This window comes from Coregonus clupeaformis, chromosome 11, assembly GCF_020615455.1.
Source record: "Coregonus clupeaformis isolate EN_2021a chromosome 11, ASM2061545v1, whole genome shotgun sequence".
NCBI classification, from domain to species: Eukaryota; Metazoa; Chordata; class Actinopteri; order Salmoniformes; family Salmonidae; genus Coregonus; species Coregonus clupeaformis.
In genome coordinates, this window is record NC_059202.1 from 38,972,511 (window position 1) to 38,989,225 (window position 16,715).

The 16,715-nt window shown below is 41.6% G+C and overlaps 1 protein-coding gene across 4 annotated transcripts in view; it reads right to left on the reverse strand.

Annotated features, from left to right (window-relative positions):
* Window positions 1-505: 505 nt before the first annotated feature.
* Window positions 506-16,715, reverse strand: part of LOC121577096 (zinc finger protein AEBP2) — a 62,618-nt gene continuing 46,408 nt past the window's right edge. For all 4 annotated transcript variants that reach the window (XM_041890869.2, XM_041890867.2, XM_041890870.2 and 1 more), the window contains exons 7-9: window positions 3,334-3,447; window positions 1,431-1,460; window positions 506-1,328 (exon numbers count right to left, since the gene is read on the reverse strand). In XM_041890869.2, coding sequence (XP_041746803.1) covers window positions 1,322-1,328; window positions 1,431-1,460; window positions 3,334-3,447 — 151 coding nt within the window. In that variant the 3' untranslated portion in view covers window positions 506-1,321. The remainder of the gene's footprint in view (window positions 1,329-1,430; window positions 1,461-3,333; window positions 3,448-16,715) is intronic.

Genomic DNA, 16,715 nt, shown 5'->3' on the forward strand with positions numbered 1-16,715 from the left:
CTCTGGATAAAGAGGACAGCCAGACACACAAACACACAGGTGCGAGCTGCAATAGTTAGTGCCGTTCAACAAGATCCTTTTACCCTCTTTCTATATTTTTTTCTGTTTTATTGCTGATATATTCCACTTTCAACAGTTACGACATACAGAGAAAAATTTAGTTTACAAGTCCTCATATGAATGTTGAACTGTATACATACACATGGTAAATAATCTATAATAATAATAACACAAATAATGTATTACCATACTCATGAATTAGCCATGCCTTGGGGTTAGGGAGTTCTAGTTAACACTAATGTAGTTAGTGGTCACAGGTGCTAGAAGGTTAGAGGTCATGCGCCAATGTACACGTCTGTATCGATCGGTTTCCACAGCCACAAAGTCAAAATTGGCTATATTGTAAAACTTAATGAAAACAAAAATGAGCTTTTTGGTCTTAATTTAAGGTTAGGGTTGGGCATAAGTTTAGCAGTGTGGTTAAGGTTAGGGTTAAGGTTAGGTTTAAAATCACATTTTAAGAAGATCAATTGTAGAAATGGGTGGGGTTTATGACTTTGTGGCTGTGGTAACTAGTGACGATAGTATCTATCAAATTGTTGAGAACAGCAAGAGAGCCCAAGAATAAGCACTGTCATGCAATAATGGGTAGCCTATACAAGTCATCATTACCATTATCCCCATTTTATCATAATCATCAGAGACATTATGAACATTATATGGACTGATGAACTGATTATTTAATTTGACATAATTTCAACAATAATAGCCGACAAAAAGAGCTTTCACATTAATTACACATTCGCTTAAAAATAAAACATTCACAATAAACTACAGTATTTCATGATATAAAAATAACTTACAAATCTGCAAAAATATTTACAAGATTAACAGTCTACAAAAAATGTTGTATGCTACTTTCTACACAATTCAACTATTTCTTTACGCAGTTGTGTATAACAACCAAACCATAGTTTTAGTAGTACATTTAAAATCCTCTATACATGTTTTTCTTTTCAAGTTCAGCACTTAATATAAAACATTCATTACCTTTTTAAAGAACAGAACCATTTTAAAAAGGTTAAACCACATTCACTGCAGACTGATGCAGTGGTGGGTTTAAAAATACAGAGGAAGGAGGAAACATTCTCTTCTCTACCCAGGAAAAGGAGAAAAGGGATGCAACATCTGCCCTCTGTCCAGGGTCCCTTCTGCTAGTCTCCTCTCCTCCTTTCAAGGAACGACAGATGTAGAGGCTCCCATTTAGACCCTAAGAACAGGAGTTCTTCCCTTCTGTAGTCCTCTGTCCACAGAATCATCTTTACAGACTGAAAATGAGGAAAAAGATGTGAGATTGTAAATATGACCTCGCCAGTAGTTTCAGACTGTAGGGACAATGACAGGATCAGCTCTTGATATGTAATGCTTACCTTCGCTTCAGCCGCTTCTGTGGTAACGCTCTGAGGACACATAATAGAGCGTATGTGAAGACATTACCATTTTAGTAATTTAGCAGACGTTCTTATCCAGAGCGACTTACAGTAGTGAGTACATACATTTTCATACTGGTCCCCCTGTGGGAATGGAACACACAACCCTGGTATTGCAAGTGCCATGCTCTACCAAGTGAGCCGTGTGTGTGTGTGTGTGTGTGTGTGTGTGTGTACGTACGTACGTACTAATGTCACATAGTATGAGTGTGCCTGATAAAGACAGAGTCAGACCGGGGGTTATCCAGGAAATACTGGATTATAAAATCCTTCACATCCATTGGGCGGCTATTCAGATATCCATTGTCCGGCATTCTTTTTTTCTGTTGAGCCATCATGCAAAGTTAAAATCATCAGTACCTGCCCCCTCTCTCCCTAAAATGGCCAGGACAGGACTGGAGCCGTGCCTCTGTTGCGTGCCATATATTTCCTCATTTATGACCGTTTTGTTATTTTAGGCACATTGTTTCAGTAATAATTTTCACTCTTTTATGGCAGGTCATAAACTTAACCTTTTTTCCATTACCTTGCCATGGCTATGGAAGTACAGTGCAGTTAAGGATAGCCCTGCCCTGCACAGTGCTGCAGAGATTTGAATATAATGGATACTATGAGGGGGATTCAAGCTGCTAGCCTGGTCACTCTGGGCTATAGTGCCTTCAGGTCTTAGCCAAGGCCACTTGACCATGCATTTTCATGGTGAACCTTGCCCCTAGTCCTGATGGCAGGGTGCTTATACCCCACCTCATATTCCTCTCCAGCTTTAACTGCAGCCAATAGCGTTGGAGAAGGCTGGGACAGCTTTTATGAGCGTAGGAGGATACCTGCCTCTTCACATTCAGAGAACACACATCTCACATGGGAAATGGCAGTTTCATAACCGCTTCTCTTTTTGGGCTTGACATAATTTTTTTATTGATGAGCAGTGTGTTTGTGAAGAGGCTCAGTGTTTCTTCCCAACCTGGGTTTCTAGAGGGAAGTCAAGGGTTGGCACCACCTGGTTGGTAGAAGGACTGTGCAGAGAGAAGGCAGAGAGAAAGAACAGAGCACGGACAGGGGCCTTTCTATGGCCACTCAGAGCTTATGGTTTTAAGGTACACAAAAAGTATGTGGAAACCTGCTTGTTGAACATCTCATTCCAAAATCATGGCCATTAATATGGAGTTGGTCCCCCCATTGCTGCTATAACAGCCTCCACTCTTCTGGGAAGGCTTTCCACTAGATGTTGGAACATTGCTGCGGGGACTTCCATTCAGCCACAAGAGCATTAGTGAGGTCGGGCACTGATGTTGGGCGACTAGGCCTGGCTCGCAGTCGGTGTTCCAATTCATCCCAAAGGTGTTCCATGGGGTTGAAGTCAGGGCTCTGTGCAGGTCAGTCAAGTTCTTCCACACCGTTCTCGACAAACCATTTCTGTATAGACCTCGCTTTGTGCACGGGGGCATGTCATTCTGAAACCAGTGGAGGCTGCTAAGGGGAGGACGGCTCATAATAATGACTGGAATGGAGTAAATGGAATGGTATCAAACACATCAAAGACGTAGTTTCCATGTGATTGATACCACTCCATTGACTCCATTCCAGCCATTATTATGAACCGTCCTCCCCTCAGCAGCCTCCACTGGCTGAAACAGGAAAGGGCCTTCCCCAGATGGCGTGGTTCATGACTCCAGAGAATGCGATTTTATACACCTGTCAGCAACGGTGTGGCTGAAATAGCCGAATCCATTAATTTGGAGGGGTGTCCACATGCTTTTGGCCATGTAGTGTACTTTATTTTGGGGGCATCCAGATTTTATTCTGATCACAACTTATTGATCAACACACGCACACAGGTACTGACCTGTAGATGTTGGGGTCTAGTAGCATAGCGGTGTCCTGTGGTAGCTGGGATAAGTGAACCACTTTGGTCTTCAGCTGAGAACGCTCTGTTTCGTTCACCCACACATCAGGCAGGCTGCAGGACAACACACAAACACAGAGGGAGAGAGACACAGAACATATGGTCAGAGCATGGGCTTTGTCAGAACATGTGGTCAGAGAAAAAGAGAGAGAGGGGGAGAAGGAGAGAGGGGGTGAGGGGGAGAGAGATGGTAAGCAGGGAAGAGGAGGGAGGGAGGGAGGGAGGGAGGGAGGGAGGGAGGGAGGGAGGGAGGGAGGGAGGGAGGGATGGCAAGGGACGAGGGGGGATCTCCACTAACTGAAGATAACTGTATGGATTATTTTTCTATTAATATTGTAAAATTAACAGCTGTACAGAAAGACTCATATGAAGGCCAAATTACAGAGGAGTAACTTCTTGATGCAATTAAAGCCTTTAAGTCCGGGAAGACAGTGGAGGTATACCAAACCTTTTTTGATATACTCAGAGGACCGTTATTAGCATGTTTTAACCACTCCTATATAAATGGTTGATTATCAGACACTCAACAAGGAGGTCTGATTTCATTACTCCTGAAACAGGATCCAAGTGGTAAATATAAAGATCTAGTCCATTGAAAGAATTGGATGCCTCTTATGTTTCAGTGTTGTGATCCAAAAATTAGAGCAAAATGCATAGCGCATAAAAATAAAACAGTATTGTCGGATAATATTAATCCAAATCAGACAGGTTTTTTACATGGATGATACATTGGAGACAATATAAGACAAGTACTGGAAACAATAGAACACTACGAAAAATCTGGGAAACCAGGCCTGGTATTCATAGCTGACTTTGAAAAGGCTTTCGATAAAGTACAACTGGAGTTTATATATAAATGCCTGGAATATTTCAATTTTGGAGAATCTCTTTTAAAATGGGTTAAAGTTATGTATAGTAACTCTAGGTGTAAAATAGTAAATAATGGCTACTTCTCAGAAAGTTTTAAACTGTCAAGAGGAGTAAAACAAGGTTGTCCACTATCGGCATATCTATTCATTATTGGCATCGAAATGTTTGCTGTTAAAATCAGATCCAACAATAATATCAAGGGGTTAGAAATCCAGGGCTTAAAAACAAAAGGTGTCATTGTACGCTGATGATTCATGTTTTCTTTTCAATCCAAAATGTGGATCCCTCCACAGCCTCAGAGGATCTAGATACTTGTTCTAACCTCTCTGGATTACAACCAAATTATGATAAGTGTACTATATTATGTATTGGATCACAAAAAAATACAACTTTTACATTACCGAGTAGTTTACCAATAAAATGGTCTGATGTGGACTTTTGCCTTGCAAAAGTATTCATCCCCCTTGGCGTTTTTCCTATCTTGTTGCATTATAACCTGTAATTTAAATGGATTTTTATTTGGATTTCATGTAATGGACATACACAAAATAGTCCAAATTGGTGAAGTGAAAGGAAAAAAATAACCTGTTTAAAAATATATATATAACGGAAAAGTGGTGTATTCACCCCCTTTGCTATGAAGCCCCTAAATAAGATCTGGTGCAACCAATTACCTTCAGAAGTCACATAATTAGTTAAATAAAGTCCACCTGGGTGCAATCTATGTGTCACATGATCTGTCACATAATCTCAGTATATATACACCTGTTCTGAAAGGCCCCAGAGTCTGCAACACCACTAAGCAAGGGGCACCACCAAGCAAGCGGCACCATGAAGACCAAGGAGCTCTCCAAACAGGTCAGGGACAAAGTTGTGGAGAAGTACAGATCAGGGTTGGGTTATAAAAAAATATCCGAAATTTTGAACATCCCACAGAGCACCAATAAATCCATTATTAAAAAATGGAAATTATATGGCACCACAACAAACCTGCCAAGAGAGGGCTGCCCACCAAAACTCACGGACCAAGCAAGGAGGGCATAAATCAGAGTAGCAACAAAGAGACCAAAGATAACCCTGAAGGAGCTGCAAAGCTCCACAGCGGATATTGAATGTTCTGTCCATAGGACCACTTTAAGCCGTACACTCCACAGAGTGGCCAGAAAAAAGCCATTGCTTAAAGGAAAAAAAAAAGCTAACACGTTTGGTGTTCGCCAAAAGGCATGTGGGAGACTCCCCAAACATATGGAAGAAGGTACTCTGGTCAGATGAGCTTTTTGGCCATCAGGAAAAACGCTATGTCTGGCTCAAACCCAACACCTCTAATCACCCCGAGAACACCATCCCCACAGTGAAGCATAGTGGTGGCAGCATCATAAATAATATAAATAAATAAATAATTAGTCATTTAGCAGACGCTCTTATCCAGAGCGACTTACAGGAGCAATTAGGGTTAAGTGCCTTGCTCAAGGGCACATCGACAGATTTTTCACCTAGTCGGTTCGGGGATTAGAACCAGCGACCTTTCGGTTACTGGCACAACGCTCTTAACCACTAAGCTACCTGCCGCCCTGTGGGGATGTTTTTCATCGGCATGGACTGGGAAACTGGTCAGAATTGAAGGAATGATGGATGCTGCTAAATACAGGGAAATTCTTGAGGGAAACCTGTTTCAGTCTTCCAGAGATTTGAGACTGGGACGGCGGTTCACCTTCCGGCAGGACAATGACCCTAAGCATACTGCTAAAGCAACACTCGAGTGGTTTAAGGGGAAACATTTAAATGTCTTGGAATGGCCTAGTCAAAGCCCAGACCTCAATCCAATTGAGAATCTGTGGTATGACTTAAACATTGCTGTACACCAGCGGAACCCATCCAACTTGAAGGAGCTGGAGCAGTGTTGCTTTAAAGAATGGGCAAAAATCCCAGTGGCTGGATGTGCCAAGCTTATAGAGACATACCCCAAGAGACTTGCAGCTGTCATTGCTGCAAAAGGTGGCTCTACAAGGTATTGTAGATATTTGTAAATATTTTGCATCTTCAAAGTGGTAGGCATGTTGTGTAAATCAAATGATACAAACCCCCAAAAAATCTATTTTAATTCCAGGTTGTAAGGCAACAAAATAGGAAAAATGGCAAGGGTGGTGAATACTTTCGCAAGCCACTGTACTTGGTATACATATCCCGAAATAAAGAAATTATTTCACGCCATTCAATTTTTATAGAAAGTTAGCAAAAATAGATACGATCTTGCTACCATGGAAAGGAAAATATCAATCAATCAATCAATTTTTATTTATAAAGCCCCTTTTACATCAGCAGATGTCAGTGCTATACAGAAACCCAGCCTAAAACCCCAAACAGCAAGCAATGCAGATGTATTTGTGGAATAATCACCCTGATTAACTCTTTAGTCATATAATAATATAATAATAATAATATGCCATTTAGCAGACGTTTTTATCCAAAGCGACTTACAGTCATGCGTGCATAATTTTTTTCTTTTTTTGTGTATGGGTGGTCCCGGGGATCGAACCCACTACCCTAGCGTTACAAGCACCGTGCTCTACCAGCTGAGCTACAGAGGACCACGTTACATATCCCAGTTCACTGATTTGCTTATGGTCTTGCCTACACCTAGCGCCCTGTTCTTAAAAATTATATGAGCAAAAAATATTCACTTTTATTTGGAATGGCAAGCCAGACAAAATTAAGAAGGCCTATTTATATAATTAATATGAATTTGGAGGGCAGAAATGATTAAATATTAAAGCATTAGACCTCTCACTAAAGGCGTCAGTCATACAAAAGTTATACATAAATCCGAACTGGTTCTCTAGCAAATTAGTAAGAATGTCTCACCCCATGTTCAAGAATTGCCTTTTTTCCTTTATTCAGATTTTGGTTATTTGAACATGAAATAATCTCCAAAATATCACAATTTTTAAAACAAGCCATAGAAAGTTGGTTGCAATTTCAGTTTAATCCACCAGAAAAGACAAATAATACAACAAATATTGTTGTTAAACTCAAATATACTAATTGATAAAAATAAATAAAAAAATAGATAACATTTTTAGAAAAAGGTATAATCTTTGTAAATTATATCATAAATAGAACTGGTGGAGTAATGTCAGACATGCAGCTAACAAAAACATATGGAAATGTCTGCTCTACTCAAAATTACAACCAACTAAATCAATGTATGACAGCCATTCCATTCTAGTGTCTGTTGAATTCCAACACAGGCACACCTCATTCTACTGAATTAGGTACTGATTAGGTGATCACATGAACCAAATCTTATTTAACGAGGAAAAGTATAAAAACCACTGCTGTGGTCATCACTATCCTCTTGCAATAGGACCAGCTGGATGGCAAAAATAGTGGTAATAGTACCTCAAAAGTAATATTAATCAAAAAATAACTATTGACCATGCCAAAAGAGTTGAAAAGGAAAGTTTTGAGTGAGGAAAAGAAGGGTTCAATTCTGGCTTTACAGGCAGAGGGATACAGTGAGCATCAGATTGTTTCCATCGTTAAAATTTCAAAGACGGCGGTTCATAAGAACAAGGTCAAGCAGCAGACATTGGAGACAACAAAGCTACAGACCGGCAGAGGGCGAAATCGACTCCCTACTGACCGGGATGACCGCCAACTCATTCGAATGTCACTCAACAACCGTAGGATGACATCAAGTGACCTACAAAAAGAATGGCAAACGGCAGCTGGGGTGAATGAGAAGCAATGAGAAACAAAGAAGAGCCAGGCTGAGGTTTGCAAAAGACCATAAGGATTGGAGGACTGGAGTAAGGTCATCTTCTTTGATGAGTCCAATTTTCAGCTTTGCCCAACACCTGGTCGTCTAATGGTTAGACGGAGACCTGGAGAGGCCTACAAGCCACAGTGTCTCGCACCCACTGTGAAATTTGGTGGAGGATCGGTGATGATCTGGGGGTGCTTCAGCAAGGCTGGAATCGGGCAGATTTGTCTTTGTGAAGGACGCATGAATCAAGCCACGTACAAGGTTGTCCTGGAAGAAAACTTGCTTCCTTTTTGCTCTGACATTGTTCCCCAACTCTGAGAATTGGTTTTTCCAGCACGACAATGCGCCATGCCACACAGCCAGGTCAATCAAGGTGTGGATGGAGGACCACCAGATCAAGACCCTGTCATGGCCAGCCCAATCTCCAGACCTGAACCCCATTGAAAACTTCTGGAATGTGATCAAGAGGAAGATGGATGGTCACAAGCCATCAAACAAAGCCAAGCTGCTTGAATTTTTGCATGTGAAAGACTGGTGGAGAGCATGCCAAGACGCATGAAAGCTGTGATTTAAAATCAGGGTTATTCCACCAAATATTGATTTCTGAACTCTTCCTAAGTTAAAACATTACTATTGTGTTGTTTAAATATGAACGTGAACTTATTTTCTTTGCTTTAATCGAGGTTTGACAACACTGCATCTTTTTTGTTCTTTTGACCAGTTGTCATTTTCTGCAAATAAATGCTCTAAAATACAATATTTTTATTTGGAATTTAGGAGAAATGTTGTCAGTAGTTTATAGAATAAAACAAAAATGTAATTTTTATCCAAACACATACCTATAAATAGCAAAACCAAAGAAATAGATAATTTTGCAGTGGTCTCTAAATTTTTTCTGCAGCTGTAATTGCAGCATTACCGCAAAAATGGAAGAGGCAAGTGGAAGGGGGAAAAAGTAAGGAACTTGTCTGCATTAAAGACCAAAATTGGTTAAAGAAAATTGTGATAAATAAAAAAGTATACCAGTTTTATTTAAGGACCAAAAAATGGACAGCTGTGCCATATAGATTGCAAAATAGTTGGGAAGAGATTTTCGATGTACCGATTCCATGGCACATGGTTTATGAACTCACTCGCAAAATGACGCCGGATTTCAAACTTAGAATTTTTCAATTTAAATTATTATACAAAAATTCTTGCAACCGATAGAATGTTATATAGACTGCTCAAAAAAATAAAGGGAACACTTAAACAACACAATGTAACTCCAAGTCAATCACACTTCTGTGAAATCAACCTGTCCACTTAGGAAGCAACACTGATTGACAATACATTTCATGCTGTTGTGCAAATGGAATAGACAACAGGTGGAAATTATAGGCAATTAGCAAGACACCCCCAATAAAGAAGTGGTTCTGCAGGTGGTGACCACAGACCACTTCTCAGTTCCTATGCTTCCTGGCTGATGTTTTGGTCACTTTTGAATGCTGGCGGTGCATTCACTCTAGTGGTAGCATGAGACGGAGTCTACAACCCACACAAGTGGCTCAGGTAGTGCAGCTCCTCCAGGATGGCACATCAATGCGAGCTGTGGCAAGAAGGTTTGCTGTGTCTGTCAGCGTAGTGTCCAGAGCATGGAGGCGCTACCAGGAGACAGGCCAGTACATCAGGAGACGTGGAGGAGGCCGTAGGAGGGCAATAACCCAGCAGCAGGACCCCTACCTCCGCCTTTGTGCAAGGAGGAGCAGGATGAGCACTGCCAGAGCCCTGCAAAATGACCTCCAGCAGGCCACAAATGTGCATGTGTCTGCTTAAACGGTCAGAAACAGACTCCATGAGGGTGGTATGAGGGCCCGACGTCCACAGGTGGGGGTTGTGCTTACAGCCCAACACCGTGCAGGACGTTTGGCATTTGCCAGAGAACACCAAGATTGGCAAATTCACCACTGGCGCCCTGTGCTCTTCACAGATGAAAGCAGGTTCACACTGAGCATGTGACAGACGTGACAGAGTCTGGAGACGCCGTGGAGAACGTTCTGCTGCCTGCAACATCCTCCAGCATGACCGGTTTGGTGGTGGGTCAGTCATGGTGTGGGGTGGCATTTCTTTGGGGGGCCGCACAGCCCTCCATGTGCTCGCCAGAGGTAGCCTGACTGCCATTAGGTACCGAGATGAGATCCTCAGACCCCTTGTGAGACCATATGCTGGTGCGGTTGGCCCTCGGTTCCTCCTAATGCAAGACAATGCTAGACCTCATGTGGCTGGAGTGTGTCAGCAGTTCCTGCAAGAGGAAGGCATTGATGCTATGGACCGCCTGTTCCCCAGACCTAAATCCAATTGAGCACATCTGGGACATCATGTCTCGCTCCATCCACCAACGCCACATTGCACCACAGACTGTCCAGGAGTTGGAGGATGCTTTAGTCCAGGTCTGGGAGGAGATCCCTCAGGAGACCATCCGCCACCTCATCAGGAGCATGCCCAGGCGTTGTAGGGAGGTCATACAGGCACGTGGAGGCCACACACACTACTGAGCCTCATTTTGACTTGTTTTAAGGACATTACAAGTTGGATCAGCCTGTAGTGTGGTTTTCCACTTTAATTTTGAGGGTGATAAATTTGATTTCCATTGATCATTTTTGTGTGATTTTGTTGTCAGCACATTCAACTATGTAAAGAAAAAATTATTTAATAAGATTATTTCATTCATTCAGATCTAGGATGTGTTGTTTAAGTGTTCCCTTTATTTTTTTGAGCAGTGTATATAGGGGATACAACCTTCCCAGCTCTGCAGATTTGATTTTGGTATTGTCCATATGTAGCTTGTTTTTGGTCACAGGTCCTGGAATGGCTGAAGAATTGCAACATTTACCTGGAGTTAACTCTGCAGATAGCACTACTGGGTGATTTAAAAAGTAATAGTCAATCGATCAATAGAAAGGTTCAGAACTTTTGTGAAACATCACAGCTCAGTTGAAAACTATATGGCAAATAGAAATCCAATATGGATGGTGTTAAGAGATAGATGGCAGGGGTTGAATGGAGCTGAAGGGTGGGACTAATAACAACAAGATAACTAATGTAAAATATACTGTGTCCGTAAAATGTATATACAGTGCATTCGGAAAGTATTCAGACCCCTAGACTTTTTCCACATTTTGTTATGTTATAGCCTTATTCTACAATGGATTAAATTGTCCCCACCCCAACAGGTTTTTAGACATTTTTGCAAATACTTATGTAAATAAGGTATCTGTTTTTATTTTGTTTAAATTTGCAAAAATGTCTAAAAACCTGTTTTCGCATTGTCATTATGGGGTATTATGTGTAGATTGATGAGGATATTTTATTTATTTAACCTTTTCACAGGTGAGTTCCAAATATCTCTAACGGTCGCCCCGTTGTTTTATGCACATGATGTCAAAATGCACTCAATGTCCCAAGATGTGATTGTTACGCAACAGGACAGTTAACACGCGCTGCCTGCCAGTTATCTCTAGGCTATGTTTCAACTTGTCAATTTAAAATTATTTTCGAACAAGTTTTATTTTCTAACAGTTTGAATCGAGGTGTGTTCCACCTCCTCATTAATTCACATAGAAGTAGCCCATTTCAGTGTTAAAGACAATTTATGATTGAGGCTTTACTGAACCGGACAAACTTCTCTCTTCGAGGAGAGCCCAAGCACGTCTCCACCAATGTTTCCGCAGATCAAGTATGCAGACAATTGCTCAGGCTTGCACGAATTGGCACATTGTCTAGCTGGCGCACGCATTGCCTTCCTTGTTGTTTTCCTTACAAATAATAACTTTGGACGTGTGCGTTCCTATCAAAGTAAGTGCCTTATTTTCTGTATATTGTGTTGTCGTTTCTACTGTAGCATACAGTTTGTATGTACAGTGGGGGAAAAAAGTATTTAGTCAGCCACCAATTGTGCAAGTTCTCCCACTTAAAAAGATGAGAGAGGCCTGTAATTTTCATCATAGGTACACGTCAACTATGACAGACAAATTGAGAAAAAAAAATCCAGAAAATCACATTGTAGGATTTTTAATGAATTTATTTGCAAATTATGGTGGAAAATAAGTATTTGGTCACCTACAAACAAGCAAGATTACTGGCTCTCACAGACCTGTAACTTCTTCTTTAAGAGGCTCCTCTGTCCTCCACTCGTTACCTGTATTAATCGCACCTGTTTGAACTTGTTATCAGTATAAAAGACACCTGTCCACAACCTCAAACAGTCACACTCCAAACTCCACTATGGCCAAGACCAAAGAGCTGTCAAAGGACACCAGAAACAAAATTGTAGACCTGCACCAGGCTGGGAAGACTGAATCTGCAATAGGTAAGCAGCTTGGTTTGAAGAAATCAACTGTGGGAGCAATTATTAGGAAATGGAAGACATACAAGGCCACTGATAATCTCCCTCGATCTGGGGCTCCACGCAAGATCTCACCCCGTGGGGTCAAAATGATCACAAGAACGGTGAGCAAAAAATCCCAGAACCACACGGGGGGACCTAGTGAATGACCTGCAGAGAGCTGGGACCAAAGTAACAAAGCCTACCATCAGTAACACACTACGCCGCCAGGGACTCAAATCCTGCAGTGCCAGACGTGTCCCCCTGCTTAAGCCAGTACATGTCCAGGCCCGTCTGAAGTTTGCTAGAGTGCATTTGGATGATCCAGAAGAGGATTGGGAGAATGTCATATGGTCAGATGAAACCAAAATATAACTTTTTGGTAAAAACTCAACTCGTCGTGTTTGGAGGACAAAGAATGCTGAGTTGCATCCAAAGAACACCATACCTACTGTGAAGCATGGGGGTGGAAACATCATGCTTTGGGGCTGTTTTTCTGCAAAGGGACCAGGACGACTGATCCGTGTAAAGGAAAGAATGAATGGGGCCATGTATCGTGAGATTTTGAGTGAAAACCTCCTTCCATCAGCAAGGGCATTGAAGATGAAACGTGGCTGGGTCTTTCAGCATGACAATGATCCCAAACACACTGCCCGGGCAACGAAGGACTGGCTTCGTAAGAAGCATTTCAAGGTCCTGGAGTGGCCTAGCCAGTCTCCAGATCTCAACCCCATAGAAAATCTTTGGAGGGAGTTGAAAGTCTGTGTTGCCCAGCGACAGCCCCAAAACAATCACTGCTCTAGAGGAGATCTGCATGGAGGAATGGGCCAAAATACCAGCAACAGTGTGTGAAAACCTTGTGAAGACTTACAGAAAACGTTTGACCTGTGTCATTGCCAACAAAGGGTATATAACAATGTATTGAGAAACTTTTGTTATTGACCAAATACTTATTTTCCACCATAATTTGCAAATAAATTCATTAAAAATCCTACAATGTGATTTTCTGGATTTTTTTTTTCTCATTTTGTCTGTCATAGTTGACAGGCCTCTCTCATCTTTTTAAGTGGGAGAACTTGCACAATTGGTGGCTGACTAAATACTTTTTTCCCCCACTGTTTGTATGTTTTGTATGTATGGAGCATAATGTTTTCAAGTACTGGTGACAAGTAATGCATTCCGATTATTGCATAGATTGTAATGGACACCTATGATGTGTGTAAAATACTTTTTTGAAGGTTCTACTGATTATAATGAGCTAATGCTAAGCTGTTTGCCAGCTACAGTGAGGGAAAAAAAGTATTTGATCCCCTGCTGATTTTGTACGTTTGGCCACTGACAAAGAAATGATCAGTCTATAATTTTAATGGTAGGTTTATTTGAACAGTGAGAGACAGAATAACAACAAAAAGTCCAGAAAACGCATGTCAAAATGTTATAAATTGATTTGCATTTTAATGAGGGGAAATAAGTATTTGACCGCCTCTCAATCAGAAAGATTTCTGGCTCCCAGGTGTCTTTTATACAGGTAACGAGCTGAGATTAGGAGCACACTCTTAAAGGGAGTGCTCCTAATCTCAGCTTGTTACCTGTATAAAAGACACCTGTCCACAGAAGCAATCAATCAATCAGATTCCAAACTCTCCACCATGGCCAAGACCAAAGAGCTCTCCAAGGATGTCAGGGACAAGATTGTAGACCTACACAAGGCTGGAATGGGCTACAAGACCATCGCCAAGCAGCTTGGTGAGAAGGTGACAACAGTTGGTGCGATTATTTGCAAATGGAAGAAACACAAAAGAACTGTCAATCTCCCTCGGCCTGGGGCTCCATGCACGATCTCACCTCGTCGAGTTGCAATGATCATGAGAACGGTGAGGAATCAGCACAGAACTACACGGGAGGATCTTGTCAATGATCTCAAGGCAGCTGGGACCATAGTCACCAAGAAAACAATTGATAACACACTACGCCGTGAAGGACTGAAATCCTGCAGCGCCCGCAAGGTCCCCCTGCTCAAGAAAGCACATATACATGCCCGTCTGAAGTTTGTCAATGAACATCTGAATGATTCAGAGGAGAACTGGGTGAAAGTGCTGTGGTCAGATGAGACCAAAATGGAGCTGTTTGGCATCAACTCAACTCGCCGTGTTTGGAGGATGAGGAATGCTGCCTATGACCCCAAGAACACCATCCCCACCGTCAAACATGGAGGTGGAAACATTATGCTTTGGGGATGTTTTTCTGCTAAGGGGACACGACAACTTCACCGCATTAAAGGGACGATGGACAGGCCATGTACCGTCAAATCTTGGGTGAGAACCTCCTTCCCTCAGCCAGGGCATTGAAAATGGGTCGTGGATGGGTATTCCAGCATGACAATGACCCAAAACACACGGCCAAGGCAACAAAGGAGTGGCTCAAGAAGAAGCACATTAAGGTCCTGGAGTGGCCTAGCCAGTCTCCAGACCTTAATCCCATATAAAATCTGTGGAGGGAGCTGAAGGTTCGAGTTGCCAAACGTCAGCCTTGAAACCTTAATGACTTGGAGAAGATCCGCAAAGAGGAGTGGGACAAAATCCCTCCTGAGATGTGTGCAAACCTGGTGGCCAACTACATTAAACGTCTGACCTCTGTGATTTCCAACAAGGGTTTTGCCACCAAGTACTAAGTCAAGTTTTGCAGAGGGGTCAAATACTTATTTCCCTCATTAAAATGCAAATCAATTTATAACATTTTTGACATGCGTTTTTCTGGAATTTTTTGTTGTTATTCTGTCTCTCACTGTTCAAATAAACCTACCATTAAAATTATAGACATAATTTCTTTGTCAGTGGGCAAACGTACAAAATCAGCAGGGGATCAAATACTTTTTTCCCTCGCTGTATGTGTATATGTTTGTATATTTATATATACAGTACCAGTCAAAAGTTTGGACACACCTACTAATATATGGGGGATTGGAAATGATGCAGACAATTACACTGATGGAAGCTACAATCTATCTATAATATAAAGCTGATCTACTCCCTAAAAATAAAAATGAAACGAGGGAGGAGAGAGAGAGATGTTGTGCACAAATTTGTTTACATCCCTGTTAGTGAGCATTTCTCCTTTGCCAAGATAATCCATCGACCTGAAAGTTGTGGCATATCAAGAAGCTGATTAAACAGCATGATCATTACACAGGTGTACCTTGTGCTGGGGAAAATAAAAGGCCACTTTAAAAATGTGCAGTTTTGTCACACAACACAATGTCACAGATGTTTCAATTTTGAAGGAGCGTGCAATTGGCATGCTGACTGCAGGAATGTCCACCAGAATTGTGGCCAGAGAATTGTATGTTTATTTCTCTACCATACTCCGCCGCCAATGTCGTTTTAGAGAATTTGGCAGTACGTCCAACCGGCCTGACAACCGCAGATCATGTGTAACCACGCCAGCCCAGGACTTCCACATCCGGCATCTTCACCTGAGGGATCATCTGAGATCAGCCACCCGGACAGCTGATGAAACTGAGGAGCATTTCTGCCTGTATTAAAGCCTTTTTGTGGAGGAAAAATCATTCAGTTTGGCTTGGCCTGGCTCCCAAGTGGCTGTGCCCCTGCCCAGTCAGGTGAAATCCATTACACACTCCCAGGAATGTCATACATGATGGATCATTAGCTTATACACTAACTTTCACACATCTAGAAGGCCGGGCGGGGTGGGTGTGGAGCCAGAGACAGCAGAGGTTCACACTGTAGAACCCAGTTCCTACATTTGAATATAAAAATTGATTTCATCAAACAAAACTATTCAACATTTTATCTCTGGGTTTATCCCTTAGGATGACAAATCAGAGCAAGATTACTGAATGTAAGTACATTATTTACTTTCAGAGGTGAATGTATCAAACCAGTTGCCGTGATACATTTTTTGTTGTTGTGCACTCTCCTCAAACAATAGCATGGTATTTGAAAAAACTAAAATACTTTTTTGTACATTTAAAAAACAAACCTTTTTTTAGTCATTTAGCAGACGCTCTTATCCAGAGCGACTTACAGTTAGTGAGTGCATACATTTTTCATACTTCTATTTAATTTACTATGTCAATATGTCTTTGTTTTAAATATTTTGATGTAAATGTTTTGTGGCCAAACTGGTGGTTGGAAGAGTTGCATTGTCAATTGAAAATAATGCCATTGTTGATTAGATGCTTTTTTCATTAATTGGGCTTTTTTCTCTTTAACCATATGGCTCTCTTCTCCAATTTCAGAGCACTCTCGTCTGGGTGTGCCAGAGCGCAGAATAACTGACGAATTTACGAACGCTCAACACCCG